Source organism: Apteryx rowi, unplaced genomic scaffold (assembly GCF_003343035.1).
Source record: "Apteryx rowi isolate R43461 unplaced genomic scaffold, aptRow1 scaffold_74, whole genome shotgun sequence".
NCBI lineage: Eukaryota > Metazoa > Chordata > Aves > Apterygiformes > Apterygidae > Apteryx > Apteryx rowi.
The window spans coordinates 1334955-1351502 of NW_020451027.1; the positions used below are offsets into that span (position 1 = coordinate 1334955).

General features: G+C 38.3%; 1 protein-coding gene across 1 annotated transcript in view; it reads right to left on the reverse strand.

Annotated features, from left to right (window-relative positions):
* Positions 1-16548, reverse strand: part of VAV3 (vav guanine nucleotide exchange factor 3) — a 173213-nt gene that overhangs the window by 139776 nt on the left and 16889 nt on the right. The window contains exon 2 of the mRNA XM_026087902.1: positions 5944-6060. Coding sequence (XP_025943687.1) covers positions 5944-6003 — 60 coding nt within the window. The 5' untranslated portion in view covers positions 6004-6060. The remainder of the gene's footprint in view (positions 1-5943; positions 6061-16548) is intronic.

Consider the following 16548-nt stretch of genomic DNA (forward strand, 5'->3'; position numbering starts at 1 on the left):
AACAGAGAAATGTGTGCTGAGAAACTCAGTTTTACTCTTTCATATTAGCAGTTTCTCATTAATCTTGACTTTCCAAACCTGGTCATGTTTACTGAAGGAAAAAAAAGAAATCTAACCGAACCAAAATCTACATTATTTAAAAAATGAACAACAACAATAAAAACCCCACACTGTTAATGTCTTCTGATACTTCCAAAAGAAGTCTCAAGCACTCCCTGGATGAGAATTTTTCATTAATGATCAAACACTTGTGGTATGTTGAATGCTTTGTGTTGCGGTAAAAAAAAGAAAGATCATTACCATTTTCATCAACTGGAAGCAAACATTATAAGTTGAGTAAGTTATGACAAACTTTTAAGGAATTCATGAAGACTCATTTGAAAGATCAGCAAGGTGATAGACCACTGCTATGCTATCACAAGAACATTCAGCACATTAATTCTGAAATATTCAGGCTTCTTAGATATACTCAGGCTGTAAGCCCATGCTAATGGTTTTAGCGTATTGAAGTTAATGCCTAGCAATTTGTACAAGCTCTTTAATAACTTCTCTTGCATTGGTCATCATTAAAGACACTGAATTACACAAATAAATTACACTGAATACATCCAGGGCTTGTAATGGTTTCACTGTCGCACAATGGCAATGTATTATATATTTTTCAAGGACCTTTCAAAAAGCTGGCTGATGAGCCGTATGTAACATTATTCATCCTACTGGTTTCCTAATCTTCTCACTTTGTCCAAAACTATGACTTACGTTTTTGGGGGCTGGAAATCATTGGTTTTTATGGAGGCTAATCTATGGAGTGCCTGACCTTTACATAACTCTGCACAAACAGGAATAATACCTAACACAAAGAAGGATCTTCCGCACATGCCAAGCATTTCAGCAGTTTTGCAAAACAATTAGTATTTTCTTACTCATTTTGTGCAACGCATTTCAGAGAAAAAAGCCAAGACTCCTCCATATTTTCTCCTATTTCTTCTTTCTCTCGCATCCACAAGGACAGCTTGGAGGTGGTCATCAAGCGTCCCTCATCCTGCATCCGCTCATCTCACTGGAGCACTTGAAAACACTAAAACTCCTGAAAGCAATTGCATGGCTGCTTTCTTGAGCATGCTACTCCCCTCCCCCCCAAAACTTTACCATTAAAACAGCCCAGAGAGTGAGGATACAAAACCCAGTTTAATGGCTGTCTTTTTTTTTTTTTTTTTAATTAAAACAGCTCTTCTCTTTTTTCCCCATTCCATGTTTCAAAGCTTTTACAAAAATGCAATATAATGTCATGCTCCCCAAGGTTCTGCAGTTCTAATATGACTTTATTAGTTAAAGTGCTCAAATTCTGCTCCAGTACCTTGCTGTTTAAATTCACCAAATAAAACAGGATACAAGTGAGGTTAATCTCAAATCTCTCAGGAAGATTTTCTAAATGTTTTTTCTCCTCTCTCCTCCTGGACAGGTCTATAACATTTTTAATAGTAACCGTTGTTCTTAGCTATGTTGATTTTGACGTGTGATTCTTATGCACATCTGCCTGATGTTCCTGGAATCTGTTAAACATCCTTGAGGGAATTTCAGCACACCAGGATCTTCAACTTCAGCATGACTTTGTGCTGTGTCATAGTCCGGATTTCCTTTGCACTGACAGAGTGACTAAAATGATCACATACTACATGACCTTAGGATATGTATTCAATATTTTCACAGCAGTTTCTTACTCTTACATAAACAAGCCTTTTAAGTGTCATTGGAGAATTGACTACACTAGATATTGCATTACACGTCTGTTATACATGCTTTTTAACAATAAGGTATTAACAATATTGGTTGGACCAGCTGATATCAGATCCCCTTTTTAATCATGATTAAATGTTATGTATCATTTCTAGACACCTACTGCAGGTGTCTAGAAATCTTTCAGTCTTTCAATCTACTTTGAAAATAAGTATATTTAGACTTTACTGACGTGATTCAACAAAGGTTAAAAAATAAAGTTATGCTCATATTAGATGAGTTATGTCATGAAAAACAGCCTTGTGCTCAGTCATACGTTAATTAGAATATTTAAACCAGAGTAAACAAAACTCCATTTCTGACAACATATGGACACCATTTTTACCCACAGCGCCTCAAACCTTGCTCCGAGGCCAGCGAGTGTCTATTGGCACAACAGGGTGCCGGAGCTAATCCCAGATTCCTTTGAAACTTCCTTCAGAGAATCGGGATAGCACCGATCTTTTTGCGGCACCCCAAGCAGCAGAGGAGACTGCTGCTCCAGGAAGGCGCAGCACACGCGGAGCTGAAGGAACAAGTACCGACAGCATTTGTTGATTCTGGCACCCAGGTAGAAAGGAAGAGCCCGGCAGCCCTGCGCTAGTGAAAAATGACTCTCCGCGGTGGAATTTGGAATGAAAACACTGTCTGGCACCTCCGTGTGCGTGGGAGGCGTTTCGTGCTCCATCAGGAACTTAACACAACAGCAATGAAATTTACTGAAAGAAAGGTGACTGAGTGGAAACGGGTGAATACTGGAGAACATGGAAAAATATCTTTTTGTTTTTAGAAAATGTACTTCAGGAACCTTCCGATTTCTGTGTAATATATCCCCTCTTTTTTTCCAGCTCAGTCAGCTTAAAAATAAAGAGAAAAATCCATGCCATCATATCTGAAATATGAGAAAACCCCCCTCCTATAAGAGATGATATCCAGATTCTAGTATTTATTGGGTTATCTGCTTCCCACTTCATTACTTATCCTCCCCCTCACACTCTAACACYTTGCTACTTCGGCTTCACCTCTAATTTTCATCCATACTGCGTACACCCTTCTTTTACTCTGATCACTAAGAGATCAAAGAGTCTCTGCAAAGTAGAGCATAAAGTTCAAGCCAAATGTTCATATGCTATGTCAAAATACCTGAAAACATCATTCATTTACCCCTAGCTATTAAAAGCCAGTTTCACCATTACAACAAACGTTCTGTAACAAATATTTCACAGGGCTCCTAAAAGATCTATGACTATATTGGGAAAGTGCAGCTACCACTACGATAGGCAGAGTTTCGCTGCCATTATCTTAAAACATTGAAAAAAACTGAAGTATTTCAAAAACTTTGACAGTTTCCACCACCAGGTCTCCCCATCTGTTTCTTCCTTTTATTTTCTTAAAAGCATATTGTTCATTCATGTTTGACATGATTCTCCCCTTTCCTCCATTAGTGTGCTTGAATAGTCATGAAAATGTCTATAAAGCAAAATATTCTATCATATGATTACAAGTCCAATAATCTATTTTATCATTTCAACTGAAGCTTAAAAAGTGCTGAATCCCTCTCACTCTTGGTGGATGTGTTTAACATAGTTCATATTTTGTGCATATTTAGGGAGAATAATTCAAAGAATTAATTTTGGAAATAGCAGAATGCCTTGGTTACAGTAGCAGAAAAATCTGAAGCACTACATTTTTGGCCTTTTGCATATGTACAACTCCAATTCAAGAAGGATTCCACAAGAGTGAAGGCTGGTGAATTAATTCAATTTGTTATTCATAGGAAAAAAGAAACAATTAATGGGAAAGTTGAGCAGCAGAAAAAACAACATGAAAAAAGCAAAGCTTTCTTATTCCTGCCATGGCTACTAACACTCAGAATTTCCAGAGTAACACGTGCTGTATGAGATTGGGAACTGAAACCCCATGAGGCTTTACAAATCTTCTCAGCTCACTGTACAAACATGACATTGTTAAGCCACAGAAATAACTCAGCACACTAGCTATACATTTTATAGCTTAGACGCTATACAGCATGCATTTTTTCTCTCTGCTTTCCTAATAGCCTCAAGTTCAGCAGCTCCTTTAGGAAGCTGACTATATGCCCAGCGTTTGCAGAGCCTGGTAAAAACGCACGTCAGACTATCGACAGAGAGCGTATGGCAACCTCCGCTCGTGTTCATGCAAGCATGCAATGGAAACAGCTGAAGAGCAGAGCGATTACGCACCTAAAAGTGTGCCCAGCCCAGCTACTGCCAGGATTGCACCGCTTGTTCACTTTAGCATCCCCCCCTCTGCACAGCCAGCTGCTACCGCGCACAGAGCTGGTCTCATTAAACACCCCTACGCGCCAGCGTCTTGCAAATCTGTCGCTGCGTTTTTACGTGGTGGCTTTCCAAGAACGGTGACCAAGACCAACATCTGAGTCATAAACAGGCCAAGACCATAGAAACCATTGCTTATATGCAACCGCTATAGCCATCGCTAAGGCCAAAATAACAAGTTCCAGGGATACCAAGTCTGAGAGCTATACTGTGGCAATACACATGGTAAGAACTGTATGCCTTTGGATCCAATTTTACCTTGGGAAGAGCAATAGAATGATAAATATCTGGATGGAAGATACAGTATTTCTGCCAATGTATTATTCTATTTAAACAAAATTGTGTTCTAAAATAAATTTGTTTAAAATGACAACTTAAAAAGTGTCAGAAACATACATGTCGGGCTAAATTCAGCCCTAATTCAGAACTTTTTCTCTGAGGATTCAATTATGCAGCACTAATAGTTTGCATTGCAAAAATATTTCTTCAAAACTACACTATTAAAAAACAGGCCTCTTACGTTCAAGTGGCACTAAACATGAAACAGAGGAACTCTCAGCAATTAATTAGAAACTGCAATAGAAAAAGATTTCTGTGCATTAGGCATAAGTATCAAAGTTTTGATGCAAACAGATACCTGACTTACTAAATACCTCAATAAGGACATTGCTAGTATCTTTTATTTATCAAAAAGAATTTTAATTTCTGCTGCTGCACAATCAAAAGGAAAACTAATCTAACACATTTTGATAAGCAATATAGTAAATTTGTAACAAAAAAACTGAATGTATTTTACTAAAACACTTTTTCTTAACTATAATTTATGAGGACAAAAGGAATTACCAGGTCTAGCTATCTTTATAAGCAAAGGATTTAGTTAAATATTTTGGTTAAAAGAATTCAGTGAGCCATTTCAAACAGCCATACTGCAGCCCTGATTCAGGCTTGCACTCTTGCATCGTTTTGGCCTCCATATCTACTTATAAAGGGCAGCACAAAAATTAGTTAGTGAAAGTATGAGCCCTTAAAAGGAAAATAATGCTTGAAATAGTTGTTTATTCAAATATAGAATATTTTTGACACTACTGGTCTTTAGGCAATTTTTAGGCCCTTTTCTGTAAGATTTACTCTAATGACACCCTATGACTCAAAAACAGAAACTGAAGTTGAACTGAACATATGCTAGCAGTGACAGATCAAACAAGTATGTAGGAGGCTGTGAACAATACACTGGAAAAAGCTTTTACGTACAGAGTAACTAATCATAGGTTTACAGAAGCATGTATTTTAGGCTTTGCAAATTAGAACAGTCGTATTAACCAACCATGGCTGTGTCTGTGCTTTACAGCAGGTTAGAACCACCAAGGGATTTAAAAAATAACTTGCAAAAATAACAAACATTGGCAGATGAGTGGACAAATTTTAGAGCGTCTGAGACAAAAGAAACGTGTTATGTGCCATGCGGTCTTGCACTGAAAAGGTCCAGGGTTTCTGTTTCCACACTATCTCTATCAAAAGACTTCTCCAGGCAGTACTCACCTCCATTTTGCCATCTTCATACATTTAATGTACCTTTAACTCATCACCTTTCAACCCCATATTTAATTCATCTATCCTTCTTTCATTTTCACATCTTCAAAACTCTCCTTTCAGTGATTTTTCTCTGCCCTTCACTAGGCCCTTCAATTTCAGTCCAGCTCATCTTCCTTAATTCTTCCTCATTGTTTTTTTTTTTTTTAAATGAGTACTCACCCATTAGTCATAACCTACACCACATCTATAATGAAAGCCTTCTATCCTCAAGCAGCAGAACACGTGTTACTCAGGACATAATTAAGAGGATCCTTACCTTTCCAAAATCTCTCACATCAAACAAATCAAATGCTTCAAAAAGTTCACTTTTCTTCATCCCAAATATTTCACAACATGCCGAAAGAAAAGTTCTTATATTCTTCAAGCAAAGAAACTAGGAGAAAGAAAAAAAAAAATTAAGCATAAGGCATGTCAATCAGCAGCTTACATGCTCACTAATGCATTACAAAAATTACCAATTAAGTTGCACATATTATAACAGCAATTCCATTACGTTATGATTTTCAGCTAGTTACAATTCAGTCATAAGAATTCCCTTCAGCCTCAGAAGTGTTGGTCAAATTCTGAGTACAGACATTTTGTGAGCAGAATTTCTCTCTTCTTAAGTAACCAAAGAGAAAAGACAAGATACTACCAGATATAAAATAGTTTAAATACAGACTTACTTTTCAGTTCTATTCACACAGCAGAGTATAGAACAAAACAAACATTTCAGATGTTCAAATAAAGTTACCACAATAAAGTTGTACTAATATGAAAAAGCTATTCTGCATATACACCAAGTATTTTCATTTTTTAAGAAACAGAAGTCTAGTTTGAACATTTAATGAGCATAAATGCACTATGTTAACAAACTGAAGACACTGTGAATACGTATTCTCAGTACGGACCATGGGAGGGCATGAAATTTGCGGTTGAGTAGTAGCTTACAATTTACCTAGCAGAGAATTAACTTTGTCAAACCACCTTGATTTCTGTACTGAATCAGAGACTATTGCCTTTGAACTCATCTACACACATCAGTGATCATCGGAGTCTGGAAAGGAATAAAGCTTCAGCCACATTGCTCTCGTCTTATAAGCAAGCCTTTTGATGCATTTTCCCTAGATTTCTTTTGAAGGGCCTTACCAGTACGAGACAATAACTATTGACAGTATTGCACTAAATAAAGAGGCATAGCTAAAACGTGCAATATTGGTATCATTTCTTGAATGCTAATACCGTATGAGGACATTAACTCCATATAGACTTCTTTGTATAGTCTTACAATCCACTATGAAATACAATGCAAAATACACTATTTATGAACAATAATATTTTAAATGACACAGCAGTCTGCTTTGAATATGCTCTCAAAAAAGTACTGAAACAGCAACTCAAGATTAAAACTGAGTTCCTAAAGGTCTCCATGTTATATTTGATTCCTAAGAACACGGACTGTTTACATTAGTATGGATTATAGCACTGCTACATGTTCCAACTTGGTTATGTATATATAAAAGCAACGCTTGAAATTCAGACAGAAGCGTCACAGCCATACTCRTATTCAGTGCAGAATTAATAACCAAACTGCTCACTCAGACAGGTTTGCCACTGCTTTATCTTCAGCACAAGACAATAAAATACCAATTCAGACAGCCTGACTTAATATCTTACAAAGATATAATAAAGTTGCAATGTACAAGCACTGACTCAGCAGCATAAGCTTAAAGAGAAGACAACTCCGTTGGTTGTGGGACACAAGATAAGACAAGAGCTGAAACACTCATCAGAACGCATCCCAAAAGCGACCACTGCACCAGCCAAAGCTCCCAGGAAAGGAGCTGTGAAAAGCACAAGTCTCAGACCAAGTCCACTGGCTTTCATCCTATTTTAAGGGAACCTATACAGTAAGCAATAAATTAAATTCTTAGGAATAGTCTAACAGAAAGACCAAAGAGGATTCTCATTCCCCCTTTTTTAAATACTCACTAATTCAAGTAAGTGGTAAGGAGCACATAATGTAGCATATGCTAAAAAAGACTCAATATAATCTAATATTCAATAACCACATAATTAAATCCTTCAGTAACAACACAGCATATAACACAATTGCATTTCTTGTAGAATCTTGAAACCACAGATTAGGCATTTGTCAAATTCACCCGCACCTGAGACAGGACCACATCATGAATTAAGAGTACGCCAAATGGTGCCTTTAATATAACAGGCCCCCTGACAATACAGTCTAATCCCCCTGTTAGTAGAAAACATGCTTAGTGAGTTTATTTGGGCACCTAATTATGTGGTAACCATCAATTCTCTCTTGTAAAATGGATTAAAAGGCTTATTTTTGAACTATTACGCTAACCACAGTAGCTGCCTGGATGCAGCTGTGAGACTACTAAAACCATGTCCACATTTATATTCACTCATTTTTCAATAAAACATATGAGGAAACTCTTTAAAAAGAGCTTGAAATGCTACTTGTCATACTCTGGAAAAGTTAACAGATATATTATCCAGAAAACTTGCGGAAAGATTTCCAAAGCTTTCTATTGCAATCATCTAGAGAAATTATTCTCTTCAGGAAAAAAAAGATTTTTACCACTATGCTAATTGTATGAAGAAGTACAAATTAGAAGAATAAACCTCCAAATTTAAGAAGGGCATACATCTAAAATCCAGGAAGTTCTACAGAAGACAATCCTCCACACTGGCAATAAGGAGAAGGTGGCATTGGTCTCCAGCCTGACACTGGTAAGTTTTGTCCTCAGAATATTTGGAATCCTATTACACTATTATGTTTCATTTTCCAAAGAAAACGCATTCTACTCTGGTGCACCACAGGGGAGATCATTAAAGGAACAAAGAGCTGTTGGGTACCCAGTTCTCTTACGGACACAATGAGAGCCGGACATCTCTCCTCTGGTCTGATCTCCAAAAGCCACAAGAAATGTTCACTTTCAGAACAAGAACTAGTTTCTCTTTATTAAAAAACACAAATTAAAAACATCCCTTTGAAAACATTACCGCCTCTCTCCTCCTTTTTTATTACACTGTTATGTTTCAGGACAGCAGTCCAGAATTCTTAGTATGTGGATGAGTAAAAATACTGTAGTACAGTGGCATGAACCATAAGTTTGGAAAACCTTACACTAATGAAAAAAAAAAAAAAAAAAAGCTTCTGTCTGGCTCTTCTCCCGCTATATCATGAGAAGAGAGCTCACCAAGCACTCAGAGGCAGACCATCAAAACTACAATCCAGCAGGGATGTTCAGGACCCTGAAAGCATTTGGAAAAATGAGGATATCTTCACCCGTCTCCACTACTTCCCATGCAGATATGGATGTTTCTGTAAAGAATTGTTCACTGTGGACTACTTCACAGGAATACCTCACCAGCAGTACAGCTAGAGAAATAAATAATAAAATAGTATTTTGATCAAAAAGTATTTTAGTCAAATTAACCAATTTCTAACATGCCAATGACTTGCTAGCTGCTCCTGTGACAGCATCTCAAATATAAAAGGTCTGCAAAGCTGTTTATTGAAGGATCCGTCAGTTATATTCATGCTATATTGACTTCAAAAGACATAGCAAGGAGAAGGACTCGTACCAGCATTTCAACTGCAATGACACTTCTCCTATGAAGTCTCCAATGGAGCTCTGCAGGACAGAAAAATCACCATCATTAGCCTGTTAATAGAATCCATTCCCATTAAGGGTTTGGCCGATAATTGCACTGAATAAGTACATTACCAAAAGGTACGCTGTAGATATTTTAATGCAAAAGTAGTATTTGTTTCTGAATGAGTTTGTTCCATTTTCATATTAGCAGCTGGGGATTATAAAGACAGCCTCCTCGCGTTGCTCAGGCACSCCTAACGCCCCTGCGGTTCCACAACGCGAGGAGCGGCACTGCTGCAGACAGACGATGCACAGCCTTGTCAGGGCTGCTGAAACGTTGCAACTCTTACAACAAACCATTTGTTTTTACAGAACAGACTATAGTTTTAGTGGCCTCTGGTCCATTCTGCATTGAATTTAATTTCAAAAAAAGGCTTTAAAAAGACATTTATTGAATTTAAGAGCAAAAGTTCGCAAAAACACATCTACCACCTAAAAAAGCAGGTATAGTTGATATAATTGTTATGTTCTGACACATACAGTACCAAAGCGGAAGAGGGTAAGCAACCCAAATTATACTAAGTTCTATAGGAAAAAGCATGCTGTTTTCTAGCTGTAATGTTTGCCACTTCACACAAAAAGCAGCATTTGAAGCTTATTCAGCACAGCTATGTGTGCTGACAGAAATGTATAGAAATATTTTACAAAAGCTACTGAATAGAAACCACTAATTAGACAAAGAAGCAYAGGCAGGAGCCTAGAGCTGCCCACAGGGAAGAGGAATTTCTCACTTCATTAGAGGCTTGGCTGGAAAGATGAAATGAAAAGAAAAAAAAAATCCATTTCATTTTTCCTCTATTTATATAATCTTATAGGTATATCTCAGAAAATTTACTTTAGCACTGATTTACTTTAATGGAATTTAATTTACTTTAATTTACTTTAATGGAATAAAGACCTGTTTGCTACAGACCATATTCAGTATGTGGATATACTTTTATTATTAGAGGAAATCCTAAGGGTGTTCAGAGACCAACGCAGAGACCTCTGAAGATCAAATTCTGCCCTTAGACGTTTTCTTGCAATTCCAACAGAGCAATACCAGTCAGTAGGTGAGTGAAAACCAAAATGTCAAGAAAGAACAAGTATTTAGGAAAGACAGACTTCTAACCACACTTTCAACAATTCATTTTTTTTAATTACTAAGTTGGTTGAAGAACAACAATTTGTATTTATTTCAACTTCCATTCCTTTTTTATTACGGCAATTCAGTCACGAGCAAGGAGGAAAGCCTGGGTAGCCAGAAATTTCCTTACATTTATACCTGGTTCAACAGGCGTTCATATACTATTTAGTATAAATCAGGAACAAACACTGAGCACAGAACATACTGAAGTCTGAGCATCTGAGATGGTCTAAATAGATGCTAGACTATGAAGGGACATCAAATACAAAGCAGATTACTGTGTTACTTTATGCCAGGGAAGTTGAGGGGGGGGGCTGTTTCTCTTTTTGAAATTAAATTTGCAAAGTAGTGTTCCACTAACTCTTAAGGCCTATCAATTGCACTGCAATTTACTTGCGTAGCCACTGTACGCCTGTCCCCTCTTCACCGCCCTTCCCACACTTGGCATGTTCCCTTAACAGGTTCCAAATACAGCTGCCCCGCAGCTCCGGCCAGGCACTTGGTGACCATCATCTAGAAGCTTCGACAAAAGAGTAAAAGCACAGAAAAAGAAGAATTTTGCTTAACTAATTGTCCTCTAGATCAACCTTGTTTCCTATGAGAGAAATAATGCCTGGCAACCAGGGAAAGTCCAGAGTCCTCCCCCTCCCATTCCTCCTCTTAAAGGGCCCTATTTTATAAGCTACACAGCTGCAGCGATTCACCTTTGCCTAGTCTTTAAATAGCCTTACAGGCACACCCAAACAATGGTGGGGTTTTAATCATGTCAAGGCAAGCATTTTATGACAAAAATAGTTGAGGAAAGGCCAGACACCCAAAACAACTGTATAAAAGGGAAGTAATCAGATGAGCAAAGTTGGCTTCAATTCACGCATCTCAGAAGGCACAGTCACTGTGCAGGGAGGCACTCAGACTTGTGAAGATGATGAGAGATTTTTCTATCAATCCTCATTTACAGCCTCAGAAAAGCAGAGTTAAACAAAAATATAAGGCAGAAGAATAGAGGAGGAAGAAATCATTGCCATAACATTCTCATGCTCTTCCTAGACCTCAGCACTTGCTGCAAAACGTAGGCTGTCTCGTCTTTTCTGGCCATTTCGGAGATGTTGATGAGAACAGATTAGCTGGAAGGATCTCATTTTGATTTCCATTTTGTGGCTGAAAATATACATGAAAAGAAAATGATGCAGTTGTATCTCTTGAGAAATAGGAGAAATGTGAAAATTGCCACACTGGAGGAATTTAAGTGGAAGAATTGCTTTCCTACGTTCTGTCACCGAGATTGGGATGTGCAAGTTGTTTCAGTGCAAGAAAACACAAACGAAAGAACTTGTTTCCTCAAATGTTTCCTTCAGACATGTTGCTGATTGCCCTGAGGCTTTCAGATTTTTCTCTATCAAAGCTCTTGCAATTTGTTTTAGTATTTGTTGTAACAACTATGTTGATAGAAGTAACAAAATCCATACTAATGCTGTTTTAATCCTACTAAATCCAAATGTAAGACTACAATCCAGGAAGCTGTACACTCCCTACTGTCACCAAATAGCACCATCACCTCTTCCGTCCACAGAGCCAAGATGCTGTGCTGATTCAAAAACAAAACCAAAAAGAAGAAAAAGAGGAAGGCGGGGGGGGGGGGGGAAGAACCATAGCGAAGCCACCCAGCAGCAAGACCAAAAGAATACCATGAATATACACACGTGTGTGTGCACATGTATATATGCACACTATATATACACGTGTGTGTATACACACACAGACTATTTAAAAAAAAAGCAGCAAAAACAACTAGGAGGTACAGAGTCAAGATTTTCATCAGCATCTATATACTGCGTGTGTAAAGGACATATCTAGCATCCTTCAAATTCATTCAGCCATATCCAATAAAAGAAGAAAATTAGGTGCCTGCAGAAACAGCTCTTCTTATATCAAGGGCTCATCTTTTGTAAAATGAGGCTGGACAGTACCCTGACACATGCCCTCTTTGACAGACCAATCCCCAAAGCAGGGTCACCAAAACAGGAGCATGTTATGCTTCTATTAGCTGCCCCCCCCCCTTTTTTTTTTTTTTGAGTCCCTATATGTTCATTAACATAAGATTACTCAGTACTCAGACAAAGCAGTAGCCCACTGTGGTACTGACAAAACTGTACGTTCAGGGTTAACAATTCAACCCAGAAATCATTCCTGGCTCCTTCACAGATTTCAGCAGCCAAAACAGATTAGATTAGTTCTGCTCTGCCAACAGCAGTAATTATCACTACACTCAGTAAAAATAGCTGTAAGGACTCTAAGTGAATGGAGTAGGGACCCACTGATGAAGTCTTAATTCAACATCTATTAATGTCTTTTCCTGAGCCAGCAAGAGGAAAAAGAGCAGTATCACAGTCAAGAAAGGAGGTTTAACTTCTCTACTGTTTCTGTGTGTGCCACTTTTCTCCTGAAAATCTTTAAGTCTAGAGGCTTGCTAACAGCAGGGAACGCAAAACGGCCAGGAGGACCAAGTCTCTGAAATGAGTGTGCCTATTTTCAGTAAGCAAATGAAAGCTGTATAGTTGTTTTCAGAGATTTTTTTTTTCTTTTTGTCACAATACCATGAGTGAGCATTATTCTTTTTCTGACTCTTGGATAAAATATTAATTTGCAAACAACATTTAAAAAACAAAAAACCACACACACACACACACACACACACACAGGAAGTACACGTAACTTGCACCAAAGGAATTCAGTCCTGCGCTCTGCATCTGACTTCTTGTTCTGTAAAACCATCTCCATCGTTTGGATAATCAATATTTTTTAAAGCTGTAAGCAGGAGCAAACAAGCCAAATATTAAATACCTCCCAGCCTTTGCTCTCCAAAAGGACTATCTGGAAATATTTTTATTCCTGTAACAAAGCTGATGCATTAATAAAAACTCAAGAGACTACACGCTGAGCTCTGCAAGAGGCTGGCTCATTATCAGTAGCTCTTTGTATAGTCACTTCAGAAGTGAAACACTTGGGGATAACAAAACATGCAAGATTGTTACTACTACCTAAGTGTAAAGAATTTTGCTCAGAAACATGCTATGCAGAGAACAGCAACGGACACTCCTTAATTCAAAGAGGATGCTCTAATGTGAAGTCCTACATATAGAATAGCTAGGGAGGTCTGTAGTTTACTATTAGCTTATTGGATGTGGGCATTCTTTGAAGGCCTATATGACGCTAGGATGCTCTACAGATTATGAAACATTAAACTCCTTTGCTAACACACTATGAATATTAATAGAATGTTCTTTATTTGCTCAGTTAATGTAGTAATTAAATATTTATGACAAAGCTCTTCTTAAAATTCCTAACTGACTACTAGTCAATTGTGTCTTTCACATTTTGGCTTGGGTATGGAGTTTTGTTTATGTACATTGCTCTTCTCTACACTTCAGAGAAAGAAAATGGAAATTGAAACTTAAAGAAAAAGAAGAGGAAGCATAAAGGATGCTCAGCTTCAGTTAGTACTATATGRGGTGAACAGAGGGCAGAAGAAAACTTCAGGACTTGTCCTGCGCTCCCGACTCTCTCCTTGGCTACGCTGGCACTGTAGCACAGGTGAAGCAAGTGAGGGCAAAGCAGCATTTAAGTTCTCTGGGTTCCTTAAGCCAGATACTCCTACAAACCACAAAATTAGCAACTTCTAGTCAATGGCTCCCAAATGCATTCAGCAAACAACAGCTTCCATGTCCTACCGTGTGCACCACAACAGGAGTCACCGGACTGTCTGAAGAAGCAAGGAAGCTTCTTCAGTAAGAAGTAAAAGACAGAGCTTGGGGAAAGCATGCCGTCACTACACAGAGGGGAATTTTAAACCACAGAGCCTCAGCTACAAGAATCCCGTAAGCTACAAGTGCGACTGGCAACAGGCAGGGTGGGAGCTCAGGACGGCCTCCTGCTGCCAAGGGCAATTCCCGGGGAGCCCTTTGCTCCCAGGCTGGCAAGCCTTGGCAGGGCTACTCTGCAGTATCGCATCCAGAAGAACAGCAACTTGAACGCTGTATTAAGCATGCAAAGCACACATGGATTAGCGAGGGGGGGCCTGTGCTTAGTTACCTTTCCAAACGGCCAGTCCTATCTGCCTTACGTCCTGAAGTTGCATCTCTGAAACGTCTTCCACTAAGGATCTCAGTGTCTTACAAACAAATACGAAAAGATGACAGAAAAAGGGAACACAGAAAACAGGACTGAAGAGAAGAAGAACAGCAGGATGACAGTGGCAAGTAAAAGAAAAGAGGACTACAGGAAAGGAAAAGAAAGATGCACAGTAAAATGAAGGTTAAAAAAAATAGTCCAATAGAGAATAAGTCCAATAGGAAGGACCACTGAAGTAAGAGAGACGTGACTCTGATGATCAAATTATGAAAAGATTTGAAATAAAAGCCTAGCACAAAAGACAGACGTTAAAATTTTGGTGTTAATATGCTTCAGTTAAAAATATTTATGAAACTGCCATTTAAACTGAGATAGTGGTCACTGTCCACTGATCTAGGGTATTTACAACTGTGACAAAGAAAACTCTCCTGTAAGAGGCATATCTATAAAGGGCATTGATATGCTGCCAGGATGTATTTTCACTGATCCTACCATAGGGTTTCTAATCACTCACATTCCAATTCAGTTGACGAAAAATTCGCAGTTGCATGAAAGTATCTTAGAGGTGAAAGAACCTCAAAACCTCCACCTACCTGATGTATTTAAACTTACACGGGGAAAAACCCTAAAGCCGACCCGATGTACTTAAACTGCAAAATAATTGGAAAAAAATCTCAAACAAATTAGCATTCAAAGTGTTCCACACTCAAACCATCAAGAAGCTAACAGCTACAGTGTGCAGTACAGAGCTACACACTGCCACTGAAGAGAACAGCTACACTTACATTGTTAGCCTGGCACGCTAAAATGCTGTTTCCATTATATTTTAAATCTCTTTTATTCATGACTGTTTTGTTTTTACAAGTCTCTAATGTTGGTGTAATGACATGAGAAGACTTATTACTTTGTGTATACCTGTGTAAGAGAAATTAACTTTGGAGTGGAAAGAGCCCTGGAAAGGTGTGGCAAAAGACTTTCACGCAGCCTAAAGGTACTTGCACAGAATTCACATTAAGCATTCATACTTGCCTTTAGTTCTGTTACAGAAATACAATTCCCTTCTCTGTTCTCTCCCTCACCCACAAAAAAATCAGTCCCATTGATCATCATCCTAAAGTGGATCTGCTTTAGTGAATAAACTGTGGCCCCAGTGCCCTAGACATGCCTACAAGGCCAGACCTGGATCACCCCTACCCAATTTCTTTAAAATGACTCACAGTGTGGATTTTTTTAAAATAACTTTTAAAATAGCATGTACTTGCTTGCTCTCTCCTGAGTACTGTTTCCAAACATCTTTTATATAATAGATTCAACATTTATTTTGAAAGGTGTCAAAAGCTATCAATACCAAATCCTGCATGGAAATTCAGCACAGTAGAAAAAATCTTCGTAGGGTTACTCAGTAACTATTAGAGGTGAACCTAACCCAAATAAATTCCTTGCTCTTCTCTTCCTTAATAGCAGATCAAGTAGATCATGTACTACATGTATGATTTCCAACACAAAGGAATAACATTCTTATTACTCAGTGGTGTTAATATACATGACTCTTTAAATACTTTATGTGCTTTCTTGAATTACATCTTTAAACGGCTCTTTTCCATGGAATGAACTCCTAGCAGGAACTCCTTTAAGATGTAGTACAGYTCTCTGCAAATTGTCAAGCACGTACAGCTGCCCTCTATTTACCTGCCTGAAATATCTACTGCTCCATTTCTGCTAGCGCGTCACTGCAGGTTTGCCGTCTGCTAGACTATGCTTTGCGAGGCAAGGACGGGGTTTTCTGACACATTCAGACAACACTCTAAGGATTACAGTAAAGTAAGTAGAAAATCGAAGTTCAGAGGCGCAAACCCAAACTATAAACCAGCAGGAATAGCCGTGTCTGAAAAACCAACTCCGACAGTGAGTTTGCAGGATTGGCAGTTCCAACACAGCG